Source organism: Phyllostomus hastatus, unplaced genomic scaffold (assembly GCF_019186645.2).
Source record: "Phyllostomus hastatus isolate PE091 unplaced genomic scaffold, TTU_PhHast_1.1 phas_scaffold_387, whole genome shotgun sequence".
Lineage (NCBI taxonomy): Eukaryota > Metazoa > Chordata > Mammalia > Chiroptera > Phyllostomidae > Phyllostomus > Phyllostomus hastatus.
In genome coordinates, this window is record NW_025334027.1 from 1,697,540 (window position 1) to 1,722,602 (window position 25,063).

At 45.9% G+C, this 25,063-nt stretch overlaps 2 protein-coding genes across 2 annotated transcripts in view; one reads left to right on the forward strand and one right to left on the reverse strand.

Annotated features, from left to right (window-relative positions):
* The window catches only part of PI4KA (phosphatidylinositol 4-kinase alpha), a 100,847-nt gene extending 98,750 nt beyond the window's left edge, over positions 1–2,097 (reverse strand). Inside the window, exon 1 of the mRNA XM_045819751.1 lies at positions 1,874–2,097. Coding sequence (XP_045675707.1) covers positions 1,874–2,023 — 150 coding nt within the window. The 5' untranslated portion in view covers positions 2,024–2,097. The remainder of the gene's footprint in view (positions 1–1,873) is intronic.
* A 190-nt stretch (positions 2,098–2,287) lies between these two features.
* Positions 2,288–24,546, forward strand: SNAP29 (synaptosome associated protein 29). Its single transcript, XM_045819860.1, has 5 exons — positions 2,288–2,735; positions 11,769–11,965; positions 15,858–15,943; positions 17,912–18,010; positions 21,643–24,546. Exons 1-5 carry the CDS (start codon positions 2,499–2,501, stop codon positions 21,798–21,800), a joined length of 777 nt encoding a protein of 258 aa, XP_045675816.1. The 5' UTR covers positions 2,288–2,498; the 3' UTR covers positions 21,801–24,546.
* The last annotated feature ends 517 nt before the right edge of the window (positions 24,547–25,063 follow it).

The following is a 25,063-nucleotide window of genomic DNA, read 5'->3' on the forward strand; positions in this document are numbered from 1 at the left end:
CTGATGTTCTCTCCCTCCTGTGAGGGTATACCCCGAGCACACTCCCTCTCACAGCAGCAAACAATGTGGTGCCTAGGGAAGTGCATTAGAGACACAGCACCCAAGGTTCTCATTGCTCTTCTGTGACATGTCGCATAGGCACCGTGTTTGTGCCTAGGGAAGTTCATTACAGATAAGGCACCCAAGGTTTTTATTGGGGGCTCATCACACAGGCACTGTCAAAAATTCCAGATTCCCAGAAGGAAAGCAGGTGTTCAACATAAATCATATTGTCTGTACAGAGTCTATGCCCAGTGAACCACCCTTATCAATTAGGAAATGGAGGGAACAGTTCAAGTGCCAAGTTCCCAGATGCCTATCAGGAGCCAACCTTGCAAGCAAGCCCTTCTGAAGAGAGCAGCTTCAGGCTTGCTCTGTTAACTCTTTTCTACAGTGATTTGTAAATGTTGGTAATGAAACTGAAGTACCTCCCTAAGTAAGAGATGGTATTAGGGAGCTGCCAACCTAAAGGTTAAATTAATTAGTGTATTTTGCAGGAGAAAGCAGAGGATAAGATTGGGAAAGTGACCTGCCCAGAGTTGTATCAACATAACACAGGTTTTAAATTCAGGTGGTCCTATAACTCATGTTCTTTCTATTCTAATGTTTTCCTCCTTTAACTAGAAATCAGGTTAGCATTAGTCTCCCAAGACCTGCTCATCCTGCATTTGAATGACAAGTCAAGTCTGAGAGCTACAAAAGCAAGGAAGAACTAGGTCACTCTGCCAAAGTGCCTAAACAGCCTTTCAACTTCACCCCTCACCAGAACCACAAAACCACTTCCAACTAGAGCAGGCAAGTCTCCATTGCTCTTCTACTGACAGCATTCCCTTTCCATCTTGGAGAAAGCTGTGTGGAGAGAAAGGAAGCCCATTCCTTCAACACGCACACACTGGTAGGGGAAGAAAACTGACATTTACTGCTCACCTACTCTGTGCAAGGCACTCGATGCTTGAATTCCTTTAATCCTCAAGAACCACTTCATTCCACAGATAAGGAAACAGAGGCTCTCGGAGTTGAATTAACTTGTCCAAAACAATGCAGAGTTACAGTGCAGGGACCAAACTTAGGTCCCTGACTTTAAGACCTGTGTTCCTTCCACCATCCCAAACACACCCTTGAGTTGCCTTTCACCTTTCTCCCAAGATAAGGATTCCTCTGACCTAAGTGCTCCTTTTTCCTCGGAAGCAATCCCCAGGTGGAGTCTGTAACCACTGAAAGTTCACTCCCGCTTCCTGACACTGTCCCTTCAAACACACAATCTTTTACCCAATCTAACGCCCCCTCTAGTGTCACAGAAAAACAATGCGCAGTAGATTTGAATTTCAGAAAGCACTCTAGAAAACGCTATTTCACGTGCCCTTCACGACAATCTCGTGAAGTGGGCAAAGCAGGTAAAAGCACTTCCATTTTACAAGAAAGGCATCTCCCCGAAGCCACGGAATAAAAAGCAGGGGAAGTTAGGAGCAAAGCCTCAGATTTTGATCCTGGTCCTCCGCTCTTCCCACTGCTCCTCTCTGCCACCCCCGCCCCCGCGATGTCACAAGGTGCCCCTCCGTCTCGAGCTCCGGCCTGTAGTTCACACGTCCCTCCCACACCCCCCTACCCGTAGCATCCCCGCCTGTGCTTGCACACGGCCCACTCTCCCAAGACTCCTCTTTCCCAACCCCCTCCGCCCACGGGCTTCTTCACCCCGCCGAACACCGGCTCATTAGCCCCCCTCACAGGCAGTACGCGACACCTTACTCCGCCTCCTGCTGACCCCTGCCCAGCCTCCCCGCTTTGCCTCGGTCCCCCACTCCTGTCAGCCCTCGGCCAGGTCGGCCTAGGCTACCTTCTCCAAGGATGCAGGTCTCTGCACGGCCAGGGAGCGGGCCAATGACAGGACCGTGTTGAAATAGAAACCCCGCGAGGCACTGGAACAGGAGCCGGAGCTGCAGCTGGAGCCGCCGCCTCCCCGGGACACCGCTGCGGCCGCCATCATCTCGCGCCCAGCCGGGCTGACCGCCGGCTTCCAACACCCGGCCTTAGCGCTCCGGAGCTCACCGCGCAGGCGCATCTGCCTCCGGCTTCCCCACCACGTGACCTCTGTGTTGCAGTACAGGGTGGGGCGTGGTCGTGGGCGGTCCGACCATGAGAGGGGAGGAAAAAGCCTTGTGTGTGGCGGGTTGGCGCGCGCCGGGCGAGGTTCCCCCCCAAGCCGAGGGCAAGATGGTTTGCTCCAGAGGCGTGGCCGCCGACTCTCGACGAGCCGAAGAAGCTCTTACCACGACCGCGGGTCGACAGCCGGAGTGAGGCGCTGGGAGAGGGTGGCGGCCCAGTAGGGCTGGCTGCAGGGCTGTGGGCGCTTCCCGAGGTCTGCCGGTGGGTATCCGGGACCCCTGTGGGCCCGGAAGGGCCGTTGCTGGCCTCGGCCGCGCAGCTCCTGCCTCGCCCAGAGTGAGCCGAGCACCGGCACCATGTCGGCCTACCCCAAAAGTTACAACCCGTTTGACGATGACGCTGAGGATGAAGGCGACCCGCCGGCACCTTGGAAGGACTCCAGCGACTTCTCCGTCGGGTCCGGAGCGCCTGCGGACAAGCAGCAGTACCTGCGGCAGGAGGTGATGCGCAGGGCCGAGGCCTCGGCCGCCAGCACCAGCAGGTCTCTGTCGGTCATGTATGAGTCCGAGAAGATCGGGGTCGCCACTTCCGAGGTGAGTCTGGAGTAGGGCTGGGCTGGACCGGACCGGCCAGTCTGCATTGTCCCAGGAATCAAGAAATGTTTTACTCACGATGGTTAGGGGAATTCTTGAATTGCCTGGAATATGTTCTCGTACTTAGTGACTTGATGATTTATAATGTAAAGAGATGGTGCATTTTTGAGTACTTCAAAGAGGCAGTTTGCCCGCAGGAATCTTCCTTAGCCATTAGTCTGCTTATTTGATTCTATTTTTGTACTTCTAGTTCAAAGGTACACTCCACACTGTGTCTGGTCCAGGTAAGTAAAAATTCTGAACAGCAGGGCCTGATTCAGGAAAATAGAGGGTTTGTTTCGTTTACATAATTTTCTGGTTAGAAGCCTGGCCCAAGGGCTTCAGACATTCCTCTCCCAGTGACCAGAATGATTGAGGACTGTGTGCGTGCTGGTGTCTGAAGCAGAAGAGCAAATGGGCCTTGAGTTTTTCCCCATCAGTGAGCACTTGACCTTTCCAGTAGAGGTGTTGAGGTCTTGTCTGCCTGGGCACCTGTTGAGTATGCCAAAGCACGAGTTTGGTCGAGTCTTGGGCCTTAGCTTTATTTCTCAAATCTAAACAAAGATCTAAACAGACTGTGTGGTTGGGACAGTCCATTGCTCCAACTCACCTCTGGCAGTTCGTCCCATCCATGGAAGATTTCAGAGTAGGACCTTAAGTGAGGATTTTTCTTTCTTAAGCACTGCATTCTCTCCTCAGCCCACTAATGATTGTGTGTGGACATTTTTTTTTGAGTTTTTTAAAACTCAAATAGTAGATTATTGGTGTGTCAGCCAAGAATAATTAATCTTTAGCATATGAACCTTTGAAATGTAATGTATTGTCTTTCTCCATGGGTCTCCTTGTAATTCTTTTCCCTGGCAAAGTTCATTCTGACCTGAGCACTTATGGTCTTGGGCAGTTTTGAGGTATATTGATCAACTTCTCAAATAGTCATCGCCATCATTTCCCCATCATCCCTTTCTTGGTTGATTTCCCTTCTCTGCTTCTCCCCATTACGGTATCCCTCATGGCCTACCTTCCTGTCTTTAGCCTTGTTGAGCAAGTTTAGCTTGTAGTTCTTAAATGTCATATCTACTGGATTCCCATTTTTGAATCTAAATGGAAAAATGTTGACTTACATATGGGAGGATTGTTGAGGTCTTAGGGCCCTGGTGGAGGGGTCACTTAGATTGAGTGTTCCAGGCCCAGGGAGCCAACTAAGAACTGCTTAAAGAGACACATTTGGAAACCTGTTGAAAACAAATGAAGTAGGAAATCAGAATTACACAAAGTTGGGCGTCATGATAGCAAATTAGCTTGAATCTGGCTTTTAAGACTACGGTTTGGACAAAAAGGGTGAGGAAGAAAAGGATGTTCCCAGGGAAAATAGGAGCAGCGCAAAGGCACTAGCCTGGCACCAGAGCTCCTGATCTCCTGGGTCCCTGGGCCCCTGGGCAGGGAAGTGAGGCATAAGATGAGGATGAGGTAAGAGCCTGTAGGAGGCAGCTTAGGAGCCTTCTGTGGACTGGAAGGAAGATCTGTTCTCATAACTTAAGAGAGCCAAAAACACAGACGATGTGAGTTGTTTCATGTGAGTTGTATTGACACACCCCATGCTGTCCCCAGAGGCTTTTCTCTCTATGCAGGGGGTATTGTGAGGGTAGACAGAGTGGTGCCCCAGGCCTGTGAGGCCTGGGCCAAGCTGGTGTTACTCTGAGAGGTACAGCATGATCATGACTGAGCAGTGACAGGCTCTCTCATTACCATGATTCCATGCTGAATTTGTCTAAGTTCTCAATTACTGGATGCAGGAATGGCCCCACCCTACTTCATACTCTCCAAACTGTCTTTCAGTTACTCAGCACTCTTTTATTCCCCTCAGGGGGGGCAGTAGGAAGTGGGATAGGTGAGCCCTTCCTGCCCCTCAGTGCACAGGGTGGTTCCCAGCAGACCCAAGTCACCTGCTCACCTCCCAGCTTAGACGGGTACCTGCCGGATACCCAGCACTATGAAACAAGACAAAGCTTGACAGATTTTTTTATAGAGGATAGGAGTCTGCAAATAATAACGGGTTGGGAGGTCCCAGCTTGGCAAAAGTAGGAAAATCAGTGGAGTCACCTGTAGTGAAGGAGAACTGCCCTTTTCCTGTGAAACCTGCAGGGCTCGTTTCTTGCAGAGACTAGCCACAGGTCAGGACTGCCAGCGGGCAGTGGAGAGGTGGGCAGGGCAGAGCAGGTCACACTCTGCTGGCCTGGTAAGCACACTCCAGAACCATAGAGACAGCTCTTCTGTCTCCCAAGTGTCATTTCTTTTTCTAAGGATTAAGTTTTGTGAAGCAACAATCTAGTCGCCTGGTTCAAAGTTCAAAGCATATAGAAAGCAATGAAGTTTCCTCCTACCCTTCTGCCCCCACAGCAGCCACTTACTGTTAGTTCCTTAGATGTTTTATAGAGATATTCTGCATTTAAAGGTATGGTTATAGCCTCTTTTCCTTTTTTTTTTTTTAATTTTAACTTAAGAAGCATTCTATACATTTTATTCTGCTTAATAGGATTGGGGTTATTCCATAGCAATATATAATACACTGCTGTTTTTCTTTTTTTTTTTAGGCTGTGTCATATTCCATTAAATGATGGCTTCTATTTATGTAGCCAGGGCCTTAATGATGGGCGTTTGAGTCGTTTGCCCTTTGGTGAACCTGTTTGTGTGCTGCTTGGACACTGTGTGTGTAAACCCTTTCCCCACCCTGGCAGAGGAGCCTGCCCAGGTCTCTTCACATCCCTTCTGGCTGCGAGCTGAGCATGCTCCAGTGACATACTGTGGGCCCCGGGATCTCAGTGCAAGGGAGTCCAGCAACAAATGCTAGACCCAGCCCTGAACAGCTGGTGCAGTAACATCAGTGGAAAGAAAGTGGTTGTCAGCAGTTCGAACATGATGCCCTCAGCACCCCCAGCCAGAACGTCCTCAACACTGTTTTGTGCAGGGGCCTCACTTGCCTTCTTGGTGTCTTTCTAGCATGCAACAGTCAACCACACCGGGCATTTAGTTCAGAGAGGTGGGCAAGAGAAGAACACCCTCTTAGCCCAGAACAAAGATCATCATGGTCATCTTTCCAGTCTATCTCCATAACTTACTGCGGTACCCCCATTCTCTGGGAAACTAGCCTTGGAGCAGAACCATGTCCTCTCCAAAAGAGGGGCTGTACAGACCAGAGTCTCCCCTTCAAGGCAGCCTGTGGTGGTTCTGATGCGGCCATAGTTCTTAGCACAACCCTATCCTGACACAAAGGCTGATGAAGGGCAAGATGTCTGCTAGGTTCGGTAATTCTCCACTAGATTTCTAAATGTTACTTATAGGGGAGGAACAGTTGCTTGCTCAACCTTCTACTCCCACACTTTTCAGCACAGTGTCCTTTATGTTGTTAGGTGCTTCCCAAATAGTTGCCAGGTGAATAAATGACCTGGGGAAGGGAAAGAGAAGGAATGGGCGGAACAGAGGATTGATTGGTAGTGGAGGACAGACCGAGGTGGGAAGAATGAACTGATCTGTGTGACTCTAGATGAAATCTTCCTCCTGATGGCCAGAAAATGCCTTCTTGGCATTTCAGACTTTCTACCCAGGTGTAAGGGACTCTGATAGAAATGTCATTGAACCGCATTTTCACCAATAGGTCTGTTTTGGATTTATTTTTTTACTAAATTTTTCGTAAACTGTCAATGATTGAATTTGGCTGGAAAATTTTGGGATCCCAGGGAAACTTGCTGGCTCCTTAGCTGTAACAAGGCCCCTTGTGAGGATGAGTTGTCACCATTCTGTAAGGTCAGACATCCCATACCAGAGATGTGGCACCTGGCCGTATCTGCTGCCCCTTCCTGAAATGTCCACTCATGGCTGTCGTGCTGTCCTGAGAGACCTTGCTCTGCTGACCAGGTGATGTGCTGCAGGAAGCTGAGGGGCTCTCTGCTCTCAGCCTTCCGCCTCTGAGTTGGTGGTTCTGAGAGTGGGAGTTGCTGTTGGAGATGTTGTTTGAGGGACCCCAGACCATCTTCAGGTTTGATGATTCTTTAGGACTAACAGCAAAACTGTTATATTTTCATAGGGCAGAGGCCAGGTATGAACTTACGGCCATTCTCTCCCAGTGGAGTTGTGTAGGCAGCACCTACTTCTCCCAGCAGTGATGTACAACAACGCACACAGTATTGCCAAAGAAGCTCACCGAAACCTGGGGTCCAGAGATTTTATTAGGAGTTACCCATGTCTGCATGGATGCCTATGTGACTGCCTGGCTGCCCACCTGGCTGACTTAAGTGTCCAGCATCTCCAGAAGTCGAGCATGTGGGCCCGTGGCCCCCATCACAAACTCTGTGGCTTGGCCTGAGGGCCCAGGGAAACAAAAACACTCTTATGTGAGTAATTCAAGGGCAAGAAGGCAGACATGGCCTTTCTTTGGAATGAGCAGGATGTGGACAATCCTGGCCTACTGAGTTAGTCCTTTACTTGGGCCCCTGGTCTGCGCGCATACATGCAGTGAGGGGCAGCAACGGTACTGTCTTTGCCTTTGGTGGGTTTTTTGTGTAACCTGAGATTCAGGTTGTGATTGTGAATCACTTCATGCTGTCACTATGAGACATGCTGAGACTCTCATGCTACTACACTGAGACAGAGCCCGGATTTGCACATGCTTCACACGCATGAGCACGCCTCCCTGCCAGTGCTTGTGCATATGTGTGCTCTTTGGAGGAGGAGCTACATAACAAAGATAAATTTCGAGTTTCTAGATTCAGCTTTTTTGCTCCAAACTGTCATCTGCCTATTTATCATTTGATACCTGAGTTTAATGACAAGTTCAACATGAGAAACTTAGCATTGACATCTTTGGCTTGTGAACTCAGAGTATGGCTCAGGCAGGGAAGACGCCAAGATCTGTCGGATATTAGGAGATGCCTTGGCTGTGGGGTTGGGGTCTGGTAGTCCCTGCTGTCCTTTGAAGGCCACAGCTCTGCCCCCTCATTGATCCCTGCTGGCTCCTGCCCCACACCCCTGCCTGTTCCCTGTCACACACACCGCTTAGTTTCTCTTCCTCTCAGTTCCCCAGCTGGTCCTGCCGCCCCAGGCCACTGCACTGGCCACTCCCTCTGCCTAACGCTCTTGCCCCACCCCAACCCTTAGACTCCCTAACTTCTAAGCTTTTGGTTTCTCACCCCTGCCCTCCCCCCTTAAACCAGGTGAGAAGTCCCTCTGAGGGGCGTACTCTCTCAGAGCCTCAGTCATGTGTATGATGACTTTCTTTTCTGTCTCCCCTACAAGACTAAGTTCAGTGAAGCAAGGACCCAGCTGCCTTCCCCTTTGGCTTCTCAGCACCGTAGTATTAGTCAACAGTGAAAAATCAAATTAAACTTCCCATCGTATTGTTCTCTGCTAAACTGTCAGCTCTATCAGGGCAGAGATTTGGGGGGGTTCACCCCCGGTTTCCATGCGCCTGGATCAGTACCTGGCAGAGAGGGAGAGGGTGCCGGATAATAGGTGTTGGTGGGTATCTTTCAGCACTCTGTCATTGTGTGTGTGTTTTCAAAGAGCTCTCTGCCAGCCATGATTCCCTGATGTCTTCACATCCTCACTTGGACTTACTCCATCAGGCAGGTGTCACCTATTGTCAGGTGGCGTACACCCTAACAGTGCCTTCAGCTGTCTTTCTGCTTTTCCTTGTTCTGTCAGGAATCCCTATGCTTGACAAAAAGCCACAAGCCAAAGAGGAATTGAGACACTTCCTCTCTCTGTGTCCCTCAGCTTTGTACCTCTAGCCAACCAGATTTTTTCTCTATCCTCTTTTCTGGTTTAACTTTAGAAAACTCCTTTGGGGCTCAAGGGAGAGGGCGACTCACCTGTAATGATAACAACTGAGCTAAGAGCTTTGCATGTGTGCCCTTTACGTGGAGGGCACTTTGCTGAGCTCACAGCCACCCTCGTCTCTTAGGTGACCTCCCATTCCCACAGGAGCCAACAGAGGAGACATGCTGTAGCCCCACTTCCGGAGGCTGGGAGCGTGTGAGGCCTGCCTCTGTGATGGCTGGGGCACAGGGCCTACCTGGCCTGTGTTTTCTGTCCTGGCACTCATTCCTGGTGTTTGTTCTGCCAAGCGCTTCTTCCTCGTTGGTTAGAACCAGGTCACAGGTACATGGAGTCCAGTCCTTTTCTCTGCCTTGGAGGGCGATTTTAACAGAAGTTCCTCCTCTGCTGGCCTCCTGACCAGCAGATCACCTCTGGGAAACACCAGCTTCCAGCTCAGAAATTTTCAGAGACCACAGCAGCACTCACTTCCTGGCCTTCCAGCCTCCCAGCAGGACAAGGCACCCCCTCATATCTCTCTGTACTTCTGTCACAATATCTAAGTAATTTGTTTGGTTTTCTTACAGAGTGAGCACAGTGACACTGACTCAGAGTTTGAAAGACTGTGTCACTTGTGAACAGAAAAAATAAAATCTCACTGTGAATTGAGAAAGATTTTGTCAGTTGCTTGTTACTGCTGTGACTCTCCAAGTTGAGGTGGAAAGGCCAGGGTGGGAGGGAAAGTATTGGGTTGGCCAAAAAGTCCGTTGTGTTTTTCTGTAAAGTAAAAGACACATTTTTCATTTTCACAAATAACTTTATTGATTTAGATATTTTGAGTATGTTGGCTATCTCTCGCTATTGGCTTCTAGTGGGTAGAGGCCAGAGGTGCTGCTAAACATCTTCCAGTGCATAAGACAGCCTCACAGCAAAGAATTATTTGCCCAAAATGTCAATAGTCCAAGAAACTGCAAACCATGTTTGACATGTTCGATTATTCACAGCACCTTCTCCATACACTGCACAAATCTTTTTTTTTTTGCATTTCAGTAACATTTTTACCTTTCTTGAAATAATGAAGCATAATTCGCTGAAAATGTTGCATCTTTTCTATCTTCAGCAGTAAAATGGCTGCACAAAAATTCACCAATTTTGATAAGATTTCTTTAAAACGCATGCTGATATATGACTGTGTCATGATACAATCTAACAAAATTGTTTCTAACAAAGTTAAAGACAACCAACTTCATGAAGCTAAAGAAAAGTTAGAGCCAACTTATGGAAAAAACATAATGGGCTTTTAACGAATTTGGCCAACCCAATAGTTCATGAGATGAGCGGAACTGTGATGGGAGAGGTCACTGTCAGGGAGGCCAAGGACCTGCCTCTTGGTGGGCAGCAAAGCCCTGGCCACCACTCCCAGCCCCAGCTGCCCCAAGTGCCTCTCCAGCTTCAAATTCTTCTCTTTGCTGCAACATGTGAAATAAGCTAAGTGGGATTGGACTGGTAAAAATATGTCAACTCAAAAAACATGTGAATGCTGGAAAAGGTCATTTTAATACTAACTTATAGCTCTCCCTTGTTCCAGAAAAGACTTACCTCTGAATGGACATGCAGATGGTTTGAGGTGTTAGAAGTAGAAACTCCAGATAAATTAACAGATTTGTGTTCCTGAAAATTAACCCTTGTCACATTTGCTTGACATATTTGAAGAACACAGTCCAGAAAACATTTTTTTCTTTTTAATTGGAAAAGCTGATGATTTCTTCAGACGTATCTCAAGCTGGTGAAAAACATTTTCATGTTCAATGGTATACAACTCCACAGTTCTAAGTTTATTTCCAATAAGAGTTAAGCAGAATTTAATAGTAATTTCAACCAGTGTTTTAGCTTTTTGTCTTCACAGTATATTTTTAAATTTTATCCACTAAACATTCAGAACTCAAGTTATATGTTGGGCCCTAAATATCCTAAAAGCCTTTTTAAAACAATTTTCCAATTATCTGAAATGGGCTCTCAAACACATTGCCTGGAGTTTTCTTTTTATCCTTCGGATTTTTGGAGTGTTTGTTTACATTTTTCGTGACTTTGTTTTTAGGTATCAAGAGAGAACATCTCCACAGGTTATTTGCACAATTAATTTGTTGAGCCACAGGGAGATGCAGGGTTAGGAGAATGAGAGGAAGATACCTGAGGGCAGGGGCTGCATCAAGAAGTAAAAGAAGAAAACCTTGAGAGGCTTGGTAGGCTTCTGACTGGAAAGGCAGATCACAGGGAGGAGACAAGGTTAGAATAGCCTAAATAGGGGCTGAAACAAGTTTGGCACAAATAAAGGGGGTGTTAGTATTTCTTTAGTGGTGAGTTCACATCTGCAGTCAGGAGCATCAGCTCTTGGGGAATAAGATCTAGACTGTCCTTGTGGCCACAGAGCATCATTCATGTGCCCACTCATCAACTTTACAGTGAGCAAAGCAGGTCCCTGCTTCACAGAGCTGGCATGCTGTAAAGAAAACTAAAGCAGGTCATGAGCGGAGTGTTGAGGGTGAAAGGAGTTCTGCTTTGGAGAACGTGTTCAGGAAAGACTCTTTGAGGAAGTGAGCTTTGTGTGGGCACTCCCATTGAGGAATGGAGTCATACAAGTACCTGCCATTGTAGGCAGAGAAAGTAGCATGTGCAAAGGCCCTGTGTTAGAGTCCCTCTTTTTGTAAGTTTTAAAACTGACACCACGGGTGAGCTGGAATCAGACACTAACAGGACCCCAGGATTTACTCACAAAATTAAAGACATGACCAAAGCCACATGGCCCAATGGGAACTTCCATATCTGGAAAGAAAGAGTACAAAATCATAGTCCACCGGGCAGTGCCAGGTCAAAGCCTGTGAGGGTTACCAGGGCCAAGGGCAGGGCTGGAGAGGCTCCGCTGCTGGTGCAGGCCCTGTACTCTGAGCCCCCACAAGCACCCATGTTAACGTGGACTCAAGCAAATGAAAAAGCAAGCAAATAGAGGTGGGGGGTAGGGGACAAAGGAATGTGTTGTCGGAAAGGATGGCATGCCCTTCCCAAGTGATAGTTTCTATCCCCTTATGTGCTCACTGAGGGTTTATGAAGAGTCTGCTGTGTGTGGCCCTGTCTAGGAGAGGAAGAATTAAACAGAAACGTGATGCCATCACCTCTGGTTTTCCCCAGGAGCTTGTGCGTCAGCGAGGAGTCTTAGAACGCACAGAGAAGATGGTGGACAAAATGGATCAAGATTTGAAGATCAGCCAGAAGCACATTAACAGCATTAAAAGTGTGTTTGGGGGGTTTGTCAACTACTTCAAATCTAAACCAGCAGAGACCCCACCTGAACAGAATGGCACCCTCACCCCCCAGCCCAACAGCAGGTGAGTGGGTCTTCAGCCGTTCTGATGTGAAATAGAAGAAAGTGGGGTTTAGAGCAAATGGCCGAGACTCTCAGGCCACTTCTAGTGCCTTAAAGGGATCTGGGAACCTTGGAAGTTTCTCATTGGGAGGGATTCCTCTTCAAACAGTTTGAAACAAATATTTCCCTGGCACTCCTGATTACCTTCATTTGGTTGACATCCGGTCTGCAAATTTGGCGTCAGTTGGGTCTCCAGTAAATTACTGCTCTGGTACTTGTGACCCTAGTAATTGGAAAGAGAGACTGTTCACTTCAGAAAGCTTCATCAGTACAAATGTGACTCACTTCACCAAAATTTTGCTTGGGAAAGTCTTTAGAGTGAACTTTTCCATATTTAATCCAAGTTGCTAATTGATTTTCATTTTAAAATTAGAGATTATTATCCTGAATCTTTTGACTAGAGTATAATGAAATCATACATGTGATTTTGTCAGGCATTTAAATGTCACAGGTTTAAAAGATAAAAGAGTTGGGGGGCATAAGTGGGGGAGAATGGTAGTGGTAAAAATAAACAAAAGATAAAAATTGAATTTCTGCTAAAATAGATGACTACTATTCATATCTCAGGTCATTGTCTGTTTTATATTATAAAAATGATTCAGCCACATTATAGAAAATCTGCCCCTTACCTACCATAACACAAAAACTTATAATTACATTTTCCTTCTTACTCAGTGATTTCATAGTTGTATCATGTCAGAGTATTCATTTGGTTTTGTAGCCTGCTTCCATTTAACCCAGAAAAATGTTTGATGTAATGTTATTACACAGGTTTCAAAGCCGTCTCTCTCTTTTACTTCTGCAATACAGAGCTATTTTTTAAGAGGTTTTTGTTTTTTTTTTTAATGCATAACTATCAAGCTGAGAGTCAATGACTATTTACCTATGTATATACCTGTGTGGCCATCACCCAGATCAGGAAGTAGGGTGCTGTGGGGAAGAAATTAGGAAACTTTTCAGCTCACAGTGGGTCTGGGGAGAAACAAGTGTGGGCAGAAGAGTCAGTGGTGGCAGCAGAAAGAGCAAGTGGGTGAAGTTGGTGGTGAGAGGTCCAGGGGCTGTTTTCTATGGATACACTGGCCAAGGTTATGGGGTGTTTTAGCTCAGCCATAATGTCCATTCATCTCCAACTTTGCAACTTGACCCTAATTTCAAATACCTTGTCACTCTGCTTGCCCAATTGGAGTAGTTTGTTTGTTTTTTTCAACATGCAGATAAGAAAAATTATTTGTGTCCTCATTTTTGGCTACCTGTAATTACCACAGGAAGTGTGGATATCTATTCACTTTGGATTGAGACATCCACCTCACATGATCTCAGCAAAAGAGCAAACCCTTGGAGGAGGGGGAAGCTGGCAATTTGTGTAATCAGCACTGCCCTGTGCCGTGCACACCTCTTCCCAAGGACTTTTTCTTGGAGCTCATAGTATAAAAGCCTTTAAGGTTCTGGGTCTCCCAGGGTAACTACCTTTTTTTGGAGCATTTGAAAACTGGAGGCCTTCCCAACAAAGGTGTTCCAGTAGGGAGGCAACCAGAGTTATTTTAGAGAGGAGGGCTTCTCGGTTCCCACACGTCAGGTACCCCATGTGATCTCTGCCCATAGATCCGTCCCAGTCAATGGTAGGGTTCTTGCCATCACTTAGTACATGCAGGAAAGCAAAACTTTTACATAAAGCAACTCGCTCTCATTCAAGGGTCCAAATGTGTGGAAGCAGGTCTGTGCAGCTTTGTAGAGAGGCTGCTCTGGTAGCTTTGTGTGTGTTCCTTTCTTCATGGGTCCTGAGCTTGCATACTTTGCAGACTCATGCTTTCGGCTGGGAGACAGAGCTATAGGAGCAAGGTCCATCTTCTTTTGAAGGTATGGGGAGGCAGACAGTAAACAGATGCAGTAGAGGAACAGAAGAAGAGAACTTCACCCTGGGTACTCAGGAGCCAACCTTTTGCTTGGAGTCAAGGTTTTGTGGAAGTCACCCAGTTGAAGGGGGAGTTAAGGGACAGACCCATGGCAGTCAGGACACTAGAAAAGCCAGGGCAAGGGAGGACATGACTGTTTCTAGAACAGGAGCCCCCCAGGTTCTTAACATTGAGGCATGGCCTGTGATGATATGGCTTTTGAGCTCCTAATCCCTAAATTTGCAGAAATCACTACACTGTATTATATAATTGCTTCTACAAAATGCAGTAAAATTTTTGTGATCCTGTTAAAACCCTTAATCTATAAGTACGGGGTAATTGTCATTTAAAATAAGTTTTTCCTAACCAAATTTCTATCAAGTCATGTGTTTCCTGTGTACTTCCTTATTGCATAAATCCTTGGGCTTTCTCTAAAGTTTTGTCACTTGGTAAGCCATTGTCCTTGGTGACAGAGCTTCATAAGCTGTTTGTTCCTATTCCATTTAAAGCTCATGGGAGATCCATTCACATCATAGATTTCACCACCACCAAACCTAAAACTCTCTAACTCATTCAAGACTTGGTTTCTGACCAAGAGCCACCACTCTCTTAGTCTCCCTTCCTTTCTTATCACTTCTGTCACTATCCCCAGAATTGGCTTTCTTGGGGGAGCCCTTTCATAAGAGTGCACTGAAAAATAGTCAGCTCTGAGGTGTGCGGACTGGATGGTGGCGGGATAGACTCTGAAGCCACACATCTCCCACCTACACCCAGCCTGGGTGTAGGCAGTGTCTGGTGCTCACTGGTATACTCAGAGAAACCAGCTTTGTGTACTAGACCTTAAGTCACTGCTGCTTTGTAACAAAAACCTCAGGTTTCAGAAGGTTCAGCTCTATTCTACATGTCAGTGGAGCACTAGGGGCTTGTAAAACCGTTAGTCTGACAAGAATCCCAGTGGTGGGGAGCCTCTAAAAAACTTTAGCTGGAGAAGTACGTGACAGGATTGTGTTAGAAAGATGCTTGGCATTTGGGGATATGGATTGGAAAGGCAGAGAACTAACCCCTAAGAGCAAAGAGAGGCAGAGCAGAAGGAGGGGCCAGGTTTCTGGGGTTCATGGGAGATCAAGAGGACTTTCGTTTGTATGGTCTGTGGAGGAGGAGGGCCTTTTGGAGACTATCTGGGGCTCCCAGCTGGTTGATGAAGTGGCCAGGCTGCTGGTCAGCAGAGATGGAGAAGCACAGACTATGCAGGAGGCCCAGCTTCAGAGACACGTGCCACACCTCTGGGGGTTCAGTGGGCTGCTGGGTGCAGTGTGAGTGTCACTGATTTGCCAGGAGAAGTCACTGTCTACAGCTGGAGCTGGCAAGCTGGGCTTCATGCGCCAGGAAGCAAAATCAAAGATATTTTGTAGGGACTTATATAATAGGAAAAAAAAATTTATGTATAAAAGTCAAAATAAGAATTGATGAAATAAGAATTGAGTACAATTTTTTTTGTAATGTAAGTCTACCAATGAGAAGACTGAAATTCTTAATTCAGGTTCAAAGGTAATGTTCCCTATCATTTAACTAAATGACTGCCAGCAGACATCTGTAAAGGCCATTCTCTGCTTGTGGCTGTATAAAAGCAGCTGGTGGGCTGGATATGGCCTGCAGGTCAAAAGTTTGCTGAGTCCCAGTTTAAAGTACCCAGTTGGTGGTTTTGCATGCTTCTCTTCCACCTGGGGCTAGGGTCCTTATATTCCTGAGGGGGGGCCACCTAACTAGATGCTTTGCTTCTAAAGCAGGTGTCTCAGAAGCTTGCTACATGGGCAGTGGGGCTTTAAGATGTGCTGATGGACTCTCCTCTTAGGTCAGGGAAGGCGTTTGATTTTCTCACACAGGATTACTTGAAAAGACTGTACTGTCATAAGTGTTTTTTCTTTATAAAAACTTCCTTTTTTTCTTAACTTTTATCAAAAGATTGAAAGACGCTATAAGTACAAGTAAAGAACAGGAGGCACAGTACCAGGCCAGCCACCCAAACCTCAGGAAGCTGAATGACTCAGGTTAGTGGGGACCTGCGCTCCCTCCTACATTTGGATTTTGTGGGGAGACCTCTGGATTTGGTGTTGGCCCCAGTGGATGGGGTGGGGGGCGGGCATCAGGGACTTCAGCTGCTGTCAGCCCACATGCTGGGTGAAGGGTCTGAGGGACCCAGTGCCGCTCTCAGGGAGCTGGAGGTGTGCATTGCTTCAGAGGGTGAAATAACAAAGTGGGAGACTCCTTCCCATTGAGAAGGAGCCTGAGCCTTAGCTCTGAAAAACCAGCTGGAGGAGAACCCCTAGGTAAGTAGAATAATGGCCCCCCAAAGATGTCCCCAGACCCTGTGTAAATAGGTTATGTGGCAAAGGGGGAAATAAGATTGCAGAAGGAATTATACCATATTTTTAGGACTATAAGATGCACCCCCTCCCCCATTTGGGAGGAATAATGGTTGTTAATGCTGCTGTTGAGTTCTGTTTACATTTACATTGGTGAAATATTGTTATTTATATTATAAAATATTTTACCACATTTTTTGCTTCAAAAAGTGTTTTCCTGTTTTCCTCCTCTAAAACCTAGGTGTGTCTTATGGTCCAAGGTAGGGAGATTATCCTGGGTTATCCAGTTGGACCCAGTATAATCACAAAGGTCCTTTCTAAGTGGAAAGGGTAGCAGAAGAGGGAGTGTCATAATTTGAGATTGAAGATGCTGTGCTGCTGGCTTTGAAGGTGGAGGGAACGGGCCATCACTAAGGAATGCAGGTGACCGCCAGAAAGTTAGAAAAGGCTGGGAATTGAATTCTCCCCAAAAGCCTCCAGAAGGAATACAACCCTTATTGACACCTTGATCTTAGCCCAGTGAGACCCATGTTGGACTTCCGACCTCCAGAACGTAAGGATAAGTTTGTTACAGCAGCAGTGGGAGACTAATACAGCCCCAAAGCCTGAGTGGGGGGAAGAAGCAGCAGCATGGAAAAGGTGTGCAAGATAGAATGCTTTGCATGAAATCATCCCACTAATATCACACGACAAGCCCGGAAATATTCCTTACCTGAAAAGGAATTTAGGCCTTTTGGGGGCTTCTGTTGATACAACTAAGGAGAGGCCTGGTGGAGAAAGAGCCAGGGGTCAGGAAAGACTGAGATCAACACAGTTCAATCTGGAAAGGCAAGAAACCACAGGAGGAAATGAGAAAGAACTAAAATAAACCCAGGAAAAAATCGAGCTCTTTGTGCCCTGAAGTGGAGCAGGAGCCCTACATGCAAACAACATGATTTCAAGGAATTAAAGGGAGTTTTTATTTGTGTGGTGTGTATTAAGAGACTTAAAAAAATGACACTGTATTTGTAGAATGGCTTCAGTGGGTTCATCTACAGGGAATACACTAAGTGTGAAGGGGCTATTTCCCCAAAGACATAACCTGGGATGACAGACAGGCTTTTCTGTACATTTAGAGACTGAAGTTCGCGGCACATTTACTTCTAGGGATGAATGCGCATTATTTAACGTTCCCTTTTTTCCTTATTTGTTTTGTTTCAGGTGAAAAGACAATATAGAAATAAATTTCAAAAGGAAAAAATTACTCATCATCCAATTTCTATAACAGTAACAATTCATTTTTAAACCTTGTCTTTTCGACCTTGCCTATGAGCCTGTGTGGTTGTACTTTGTTGCATTTCCACTGCTATATTAGTATTCGTGTGAATCTGTGTCTCCTGAGCTTATGTGCCAGTATCTGACCAGGCCAGCTGTAGGTCAAGGGTCTCTGATCTCCAAAGAGCTGCCCTGAGAAAGCATCTCTCCCTCCCCCACAAGCCCGCCCACTGCCCTTGCTCTTGCATGGTATCCACTGGCACGCTTACGTCTTCAAATGGCCACTGAACCAACCACTTTATTCCTCCCACCTGTTTTCCAGATTGAGATTAATTTGATGAAGCAACATTTCTAGGGACATCAGTCAATGGTTCTCCTCATGTTTCTTTCTAAACTCAGACTCCATCCCTGAAGGGGCCATGTCTGCTGTGAGTGCCGAGGCTTACCCGAAGAACCCACACCTTCGAGCCTATCACCAGAAGATTGACAGTAATCTAGGTAAGAGTGGAAGCTGCACCAGCCTCCTCAGATCCCTTATTTGAGACACTCGTCTTCCAGGTAGATCGTGTGGAGCCAGCCAGTGCACTAGTAGGCACCCAGGTTTTCAGGACTAAAACCTGGCGTCTACCTCTCCCTGGCCACATGTCAGATCCAACACAAGTTGTGTCCATCTCACCCCTCACTCTCTGGAGTCTGTTCACATCATTGCATTTTCACCTCTTGTCTGAATCGTAACATCAGCAGGGGCCAGGAGTCCCTAGGGGTCACACAATGCAGCCTGGCCCCTGCTCATTTCATTCTTACTGTTTGGCATACACAGCCACATTTCCTCCTCTGTCCCCACTAGTTTTTGCAGCCAGAATTTATGAGGACTTACCTTCCTGGCATCGGAACCTTGGGCTGGGGGCCTGGTATGGGACTGGGACTCCTCACTCCCAAGATACTCCTCTTGAATTTTTATCCACCACATGCAGATGTGGGACCAGCCCATTCTGCATCTCTGCCCCATCGGAGTAGATGGATATGGTTTCTTTAATTCCATAGTTGTCAGACTTCTATTCAGCTAGATTTCTGATGGTTGTATGTGATGATGGTTCTATAACTTAGTTGTAATTTGGATGTGTTTATGTGAGGAGGTGAGCTGTGTTTACCTATGCCACCATCTCGAATGGAAGTCTAGAGTCTTCCTTTTAAGCATTTAAAGAAACCTTGACAGAAATAAGACATTTATTTTAGAGAATAGATATCAGCAAGAATAAATAAAAGAACTATAATTCCACCACCCACAACTCAGCAGTGCATCTCTCAGAGTAAATGTCATCACTACATCTGCTTGACCACAGGGGAGAGGGCCCATCTCAGCATTTCCATGCCCTGGCAGGTTCCTCACCAAACTTCACCTGCCCTTTGCCCTGAAAGCCCAGACAGCCACCCATTGCTTCTGTCCTCTGGACTCTGCCCCAGAGCCAAAGACCTCAGAAGGTGCATCTGCGGGATCTGACTTATTTCAGAGAAACAAAAGGGCTTGAAAGCCATCAGTCCTCCCTACCAAAGGTTTTCCTGGAGACTGGCCTAGGGAAGGTACAGGATTCAGTATGTCCAACTCGCCTTTACAGGCTGAGGGTATAGGGTTGGCATGAGGACTTGCAGCCTGGTGTGGAGGAGGGCTGGGGTGGAACAGGGAGACTTCAGAGCTTGGCCACCAGGCCCTGCTGATACTGGCCATGTATGGCTGCCCTGGCAGGTTAGCTCTTCCCTTCATACCACACTCTCCCTCTGTCTTGGGGACTCCTTTGCCTGGTGGCTTTACTTTATAACACTTTTTATCTCAGTGTAGCTATCTGCCTGTTCTTTGCTGTTCCAGCTGCCAACAAGCTTCCTGATGCCAGTGACCTCACAGGTTTTACTTTTTCTGGTCATGGGTTCCAGGAAACTCAAGAAGCACAAGGCTTAAGACTTTAAAAAAAAACAAAACAAAAAAAACTGTTCCAGCTTAGATTTGCTGTGCCAGTGCCAGTATTTATAGATTCTGGCCTTTTTTCACTTAGTGTTTAATCTGTAATTTAGCAGTTAGAAGATTTACAAAGCACCACTTCTTCTGTCTTCTCTCTGGCTCTTTCCTATCCTGCTGTTCTCAGTGAAAGAGCGGAATGCAGCTCTGGGCATGCCCTCCATTCGTGCCCGCCTGTTCATGCCCCCCATTCACATTCCCCATGTGCAGGTGTGTATCTGCACACACACACGGTTATGAAACCTGGGGAGAAGGCTTTATCACTTGTCCAGACAAAATTGAGTCAAGACTTATATCTGAAGTTAGCTCAGCCCCATCAGGGGATTCTTCATGCCTCTTTATGTTGTCTGTGCCACGCAAGCCCTTCACGTACTCCTAAAGCTGGCCATGACCTTATAGACATTATCCCTCTTCAAAACAAATATGAGATTGAAAACTTTTTGAAACAGAATGAAAATATTTGTTACCAATAGTGGAACAACATAATGAGGGAAATTGAATGAGCTCACAAGGAGAGGTCATTGTCCCAGGCGCTTCTGGGGCCTTTCCTCACAGTGGGCTCTCCTCAGCTGTAGTCATAGTCCTGGGCGAGGTCAGAATTTGTACTCAGGCCCAGTGGAATTAGCCTGGATTTCCCCCATACTAGACTTCCCCTGGGTGGAAGTGGGGCTCTTGTGGTTGAACTTGAATTTCAATAAAATGATATAACAACCTAGCACAAAAGCTGAACCTTTGCCAAAAGCAATGTACTCCACAGTTACCTGGGACTCAGCCATCTGGCATCTCTGAAGGGACTCAGCACCTTCAGCACTTTTGACATGGGGACACTAGGCTTCAGAAATCTGTATACCCAGCTTGTTCAGAGGCTACTGCCTTCTTTCTGACTACAAAGCATGTGAAGGAAATGGTGCCAGGCCAGTTCTGGGAAATGCAAGCTAACTGTTGTACCCCAGAATGTTGGCAGCATTGATGTGTTCGTGGATCCGGGAAATGGGAGTAATGAATAAATGAATGTGGGAAAGTGTGAATTTTCATAACATAGGTAAAGGAACCTCACAGCATCTGGGTCCAGTGGGAACATGTGTAGTTCATGTGTTTTCTGGTAGAGCGTACCAGGTGGCAGGGCAGTGACAGACCCCCAATCCCCTTCTCCTGCCACTTGCTGAGTGGACCATCAGGGTGCACCCTTCTACAAGGGACAGTGCTTCCCGGGTCAGCCTCTCAGATGTATTTCCAAACAGAGATCTTCATGTTTTTAACTCTGGATCTGAGTTTGATCTAGCTTTAGGGAGCTAGAGATGGGAGGAAGAAAAGCAGGCACTACCCACTGACGGGAAGTTTTTGCTGAAGAGCAAGCCAGTGAGTCTGGCTGTTTAACAATCAGTATACCTCTCCCAGGTACTCATCATGGGATCTAGGAAGGAAACTTGTTTCCAGGCCCCTCTGTGCTCTTTTCCACGGGTACTGATCTTGCTTTTTGCAGCAACCTAGGAAAAGGTTCAAAGGCCACTGAAAAATTATGTAGATCTACATACACTTTATAAAACATGGGAAGGACAAAACACCATTGTATTAACAGTGTTTATCTTGCATGGTCGGTCTCAGGGGAAGTGGCTTTTACATTAAGAACATACTACTTTTGTCCTGGCTACTGTGGCTCAGTTGGTTGGAGTGTCATCCTGTAACAGAAAGGTTGTGGGTTCGATGTGGCTCAGTTGGTTGGAGTGTCATCCTGTAACAGAAAGGTTGTGGGTTCGATTCCTGGTCAGGACACATAGCTAGGTTGCAGGTTCAGTCTCCAGTCTGGACTTGTATGAGAGTTAACTGACCGATGCTTCTCTCTTGCACTAATGTTTCTTCCTCTCTGTCTAAAAGCAATGAAAAAAATGTCCTCTGGTGAGGATTAAAAAAAGAACATTACTTTTTATTGAGTAAGCAGATTTTCTTTTCACTTGCACGTATTTTGGAAAATGTAACCAAAGCCCTGGAGGTTAGCCTATTATGTGAGGAAGAGGACTTCATAATCTAAATGTCACTGAACACCTGGGAGGGAACAAGAAGCAGTTCCCAATGCTGTCACTGTTTGCTTAGGCCTGCATGTCCTTTCCCTCTCCCACAGATGAGCTGTCCATGGGACTGGGCCGGCTGAAGAACATAGCCCTGGGGATGCAGACGGAAATTGAGGAGCAAGATGATATTATTGACCGCCTCACAACCAAAGTGGACAAGTTAGATGTCAATATAAAAAGCACAGAAAAAAAAGTTCGACAACTTTAAAGACAGTGAAGGATTTCCACTCCATTATGATGAAAAGATTTGGAAGATCTTTTAACTCCCAAGAAATTTCATTTATTATTTTAGTATGTAATTTAACATGTGTTTGCAAATGTCATAATAGAGTTGGTCTTAAGAGATTTTGTCATAGGAAGTGTGTGTCCCACTTTTAATGAGAGCCAACACCTCGCTCCTTTCTTTGAATGCTTAGAGTTTTAGCCTGAGCAGTCTCCTTGCCTCGAATATCTTGAGCCTTTGATTATTACCATGCTGGAATGAGAAGAAAAAGTTGCAGTTCTTTAATGAGCATATGGAAAGATGTGGGTAGAATTTCAGTCTGTTTGTTGTATATCTCATTCCTAGGCCTTACCTTCATCAGAGTGCTAAAGCATGCTGTGAGCCCATTGTTGGTGCAGAAGGGTCCTTCCTCCCCACACCTTTATTTAGCAGTCATCATCCCTCTCCCAGCGCCCCCCACACATGCATGTACACTCTGAGCACGTAATTCTCCTAACCTCCTGGAAAAGGATTAGTTTGAGGTTCATTAATGGAATATGTGAGCACTCTTTACTGTTTCATTGATGGATGTCACCTTTTCCCCTCCTGGCCTCTATCCTTGGTGTGCAATTTAGTGGAAGGTGTTTAGACCAGCCCTGCCAGCTGTGACACCTGGAAATATGTAGGGAATTGGGTAAGCCCTTCTTCCCTGTGCGCCCTCATTCCTGACTCTCTATTCATGATTAGGAGCAGATTCTCCACTAGCTCAATGTTGTGCCTGGCTGACCAACTGGGGGCCTTATGGAGTTAGTGGGAATGGAGCATCATACACACATGGCCAAGCAGTGGCCTTTCTACACTGAGCCCTCCACTCTGAGACTCTTCCTGACCAGGCCTCCAGTATCGGGTATGACAGTGTTCACACAGGGCCTAGGTCTCCTGACCAGTCCAGGGTTCCCACTCACTCTCCTTGCACATCTTACAAGGTGACTTGACTCAGCGCTTGGTTCTCTGCCACTCAGTTTCCGGGCTGGAACTCCACAAATGATGCTGACTGTATAGAAGGATTTGGTTACAAGAGAAAGCCCAGACATCATTTTAACTGGCCCAACTCGTTCTTTCATTTTACAAAAAGAATCACTTAAAAGCATTCATTATAATTGATTTCTGTAATTAAATGGGTTTCTTTGTGTTGGAACTGCCAACAAAATAATTGAAGCAACAAGGCTCTTGTCTTTTTAAAAAGCAAATTAAAACATTTTGAAAATGGTGAAAGTGAGCAAAGGGACTGATTTTAATGAGACAGTTTAGGTCAGAAACTTTACAATAACAGTGCCTTTCACCTTGAAACATGGTACTGGCTAGATTTTAAACATATACCCAGCCCAAACTAAAGTTCTCAGAGCTTTCAGCAAAAAGGCTGCTCAAAAAGCATAAAGCCACAGTACAGAGCAGCCAGTATGTACATTTCCACTCGTTCTAATAGTTTGTTTTTTCCCTAACATCTTCCTTCAGGTAGTAACTGTTTCTGCTCATTATCATCAGGCATACGCTTACAGAGATCAGTCATTATACCTTAGACCTAGACTTTTTTTTTCCCTTCAAATAAAGGCCACCCACTGCCAAAAATTTTCTTCTGCAATCTTCCATTTGCCTAATGGGATGAGTGATTTAACTGACTTGAAACAAGTAGCACCTTATTTTAAATACCTTCCTTCTCTTTCTTGTATTGATGAAGCCAGTCACCTCACCTCATTTTTTTAACCCACACATATGGAAGGAAAGTTGTCCTTACTTTCACAGAAGTTTGTCTTCCACTGGCATATTAGACAGCCTCATATCTTATTTTGTTCTTCAGACCCCCTAGTTCTAAGGCCTCTGCCAAGGGACTGTCCCTAAGCCACATACTGGCCAGCAGCTTCTTTCTGCTGGGTCTTCACCCCTGCTCCCACACTCACAATAGACCCATTGCTGATTCTGCTTTATAAAGCAAAGTTGTTTGCATTTTCAGAGAATGAAGGAATATCTGAGGAGCCTCTAGAATCTTTACACGTGATGGTGATGATCAAAAAGAACTTTCTTTTCTCTAAAGACACTCAGAAGTGCCCAGGTTGGGGCTGGGTGTGGAATGGGCTTTGGTATGACAGACAAGACCAGTGAACTTACCTTTCTTGCCAAATGGGGCCCATAAGACAGATTTTTATTTCCACTGTTGAGCTGGAAACAAACTGTGCCTTCAAAAAAGTGGTTTTTCTAACTTTAGGTTGGTTATATGTTAAATGTGCTACTAACCTCAAAATAAGTGCATTCTCCTCCAGAGGAAACAATTTCTAACATCAGTGATTTGTAACTTAGCAGTGGGGTTGTCTTTGCATTCTGTAGGAAAGGAGGCCTGAATTTAACTCAGGTGGCAAGGAAAGAAATACAGAAGTGTATTTTAATTCTCTAACTTCTTTCTATAAATATGTAATTTTAAGTGTACACTACACCAATTTAGTAAAAATCTTATACTTTGTCTCTATAGGCCTTTTTTGAAGAATTTTTAAAGTTAGCAATGTTGTTGAGCATCTTCAGCTCGCTCTGATGGATGAAATGTCTTATGTACAGAATCATGGTTTAGTCATTGAAAGTGCTTGTGGACATTGAAGGTGGGCTTTTTTGTTCAGTCTGTATCAGAACAGCTCTTATGTTCCATGCCTTCAACTTAACAACAACCATATTCCATGAAATAAAATGTGAAGTTTTTAAATCAGCTTCTGTCTTCTACCTAGTTATTTTCAAAGAGTTGGTGGAGGGGAATCCTCTTTGTTGAGTCATCCTGCATATGGCCTTCCCTGCCACATTTAGCTCCCTGCCACATTTAGCCTATGTACAAACTTCCTTCTTGAAATTCTCATCCGTCAGAGTGCTTTCTGGTTCTGTCTCCTACCTCAATGCCCCCTATGCAGAATGGGCTAGAGTGTAAATGTTTAGGCTCACAGGCCAAACCGTCTGTCACATCTACTCCACAATTGTAGCACAAAAGCAGCCAAAGATGATATAAGTGGCCATGTTCCAATAAAACATGGATATTGAACTTTTAACCTGATACAATTTTTACATGCCACAAAATACTTCTTGTGATTTTTCTAATCCTCACCCAAGGATATGCTCATTGATTTTAGAGAGAGGAGAAGGGAGGGAGAGAAACATCGACATAAGAGAAACATGATTGGTTGCATCTGGTATACATCCCGGTAGGGATCAAACCAAAACTTAGGTATGTGCCT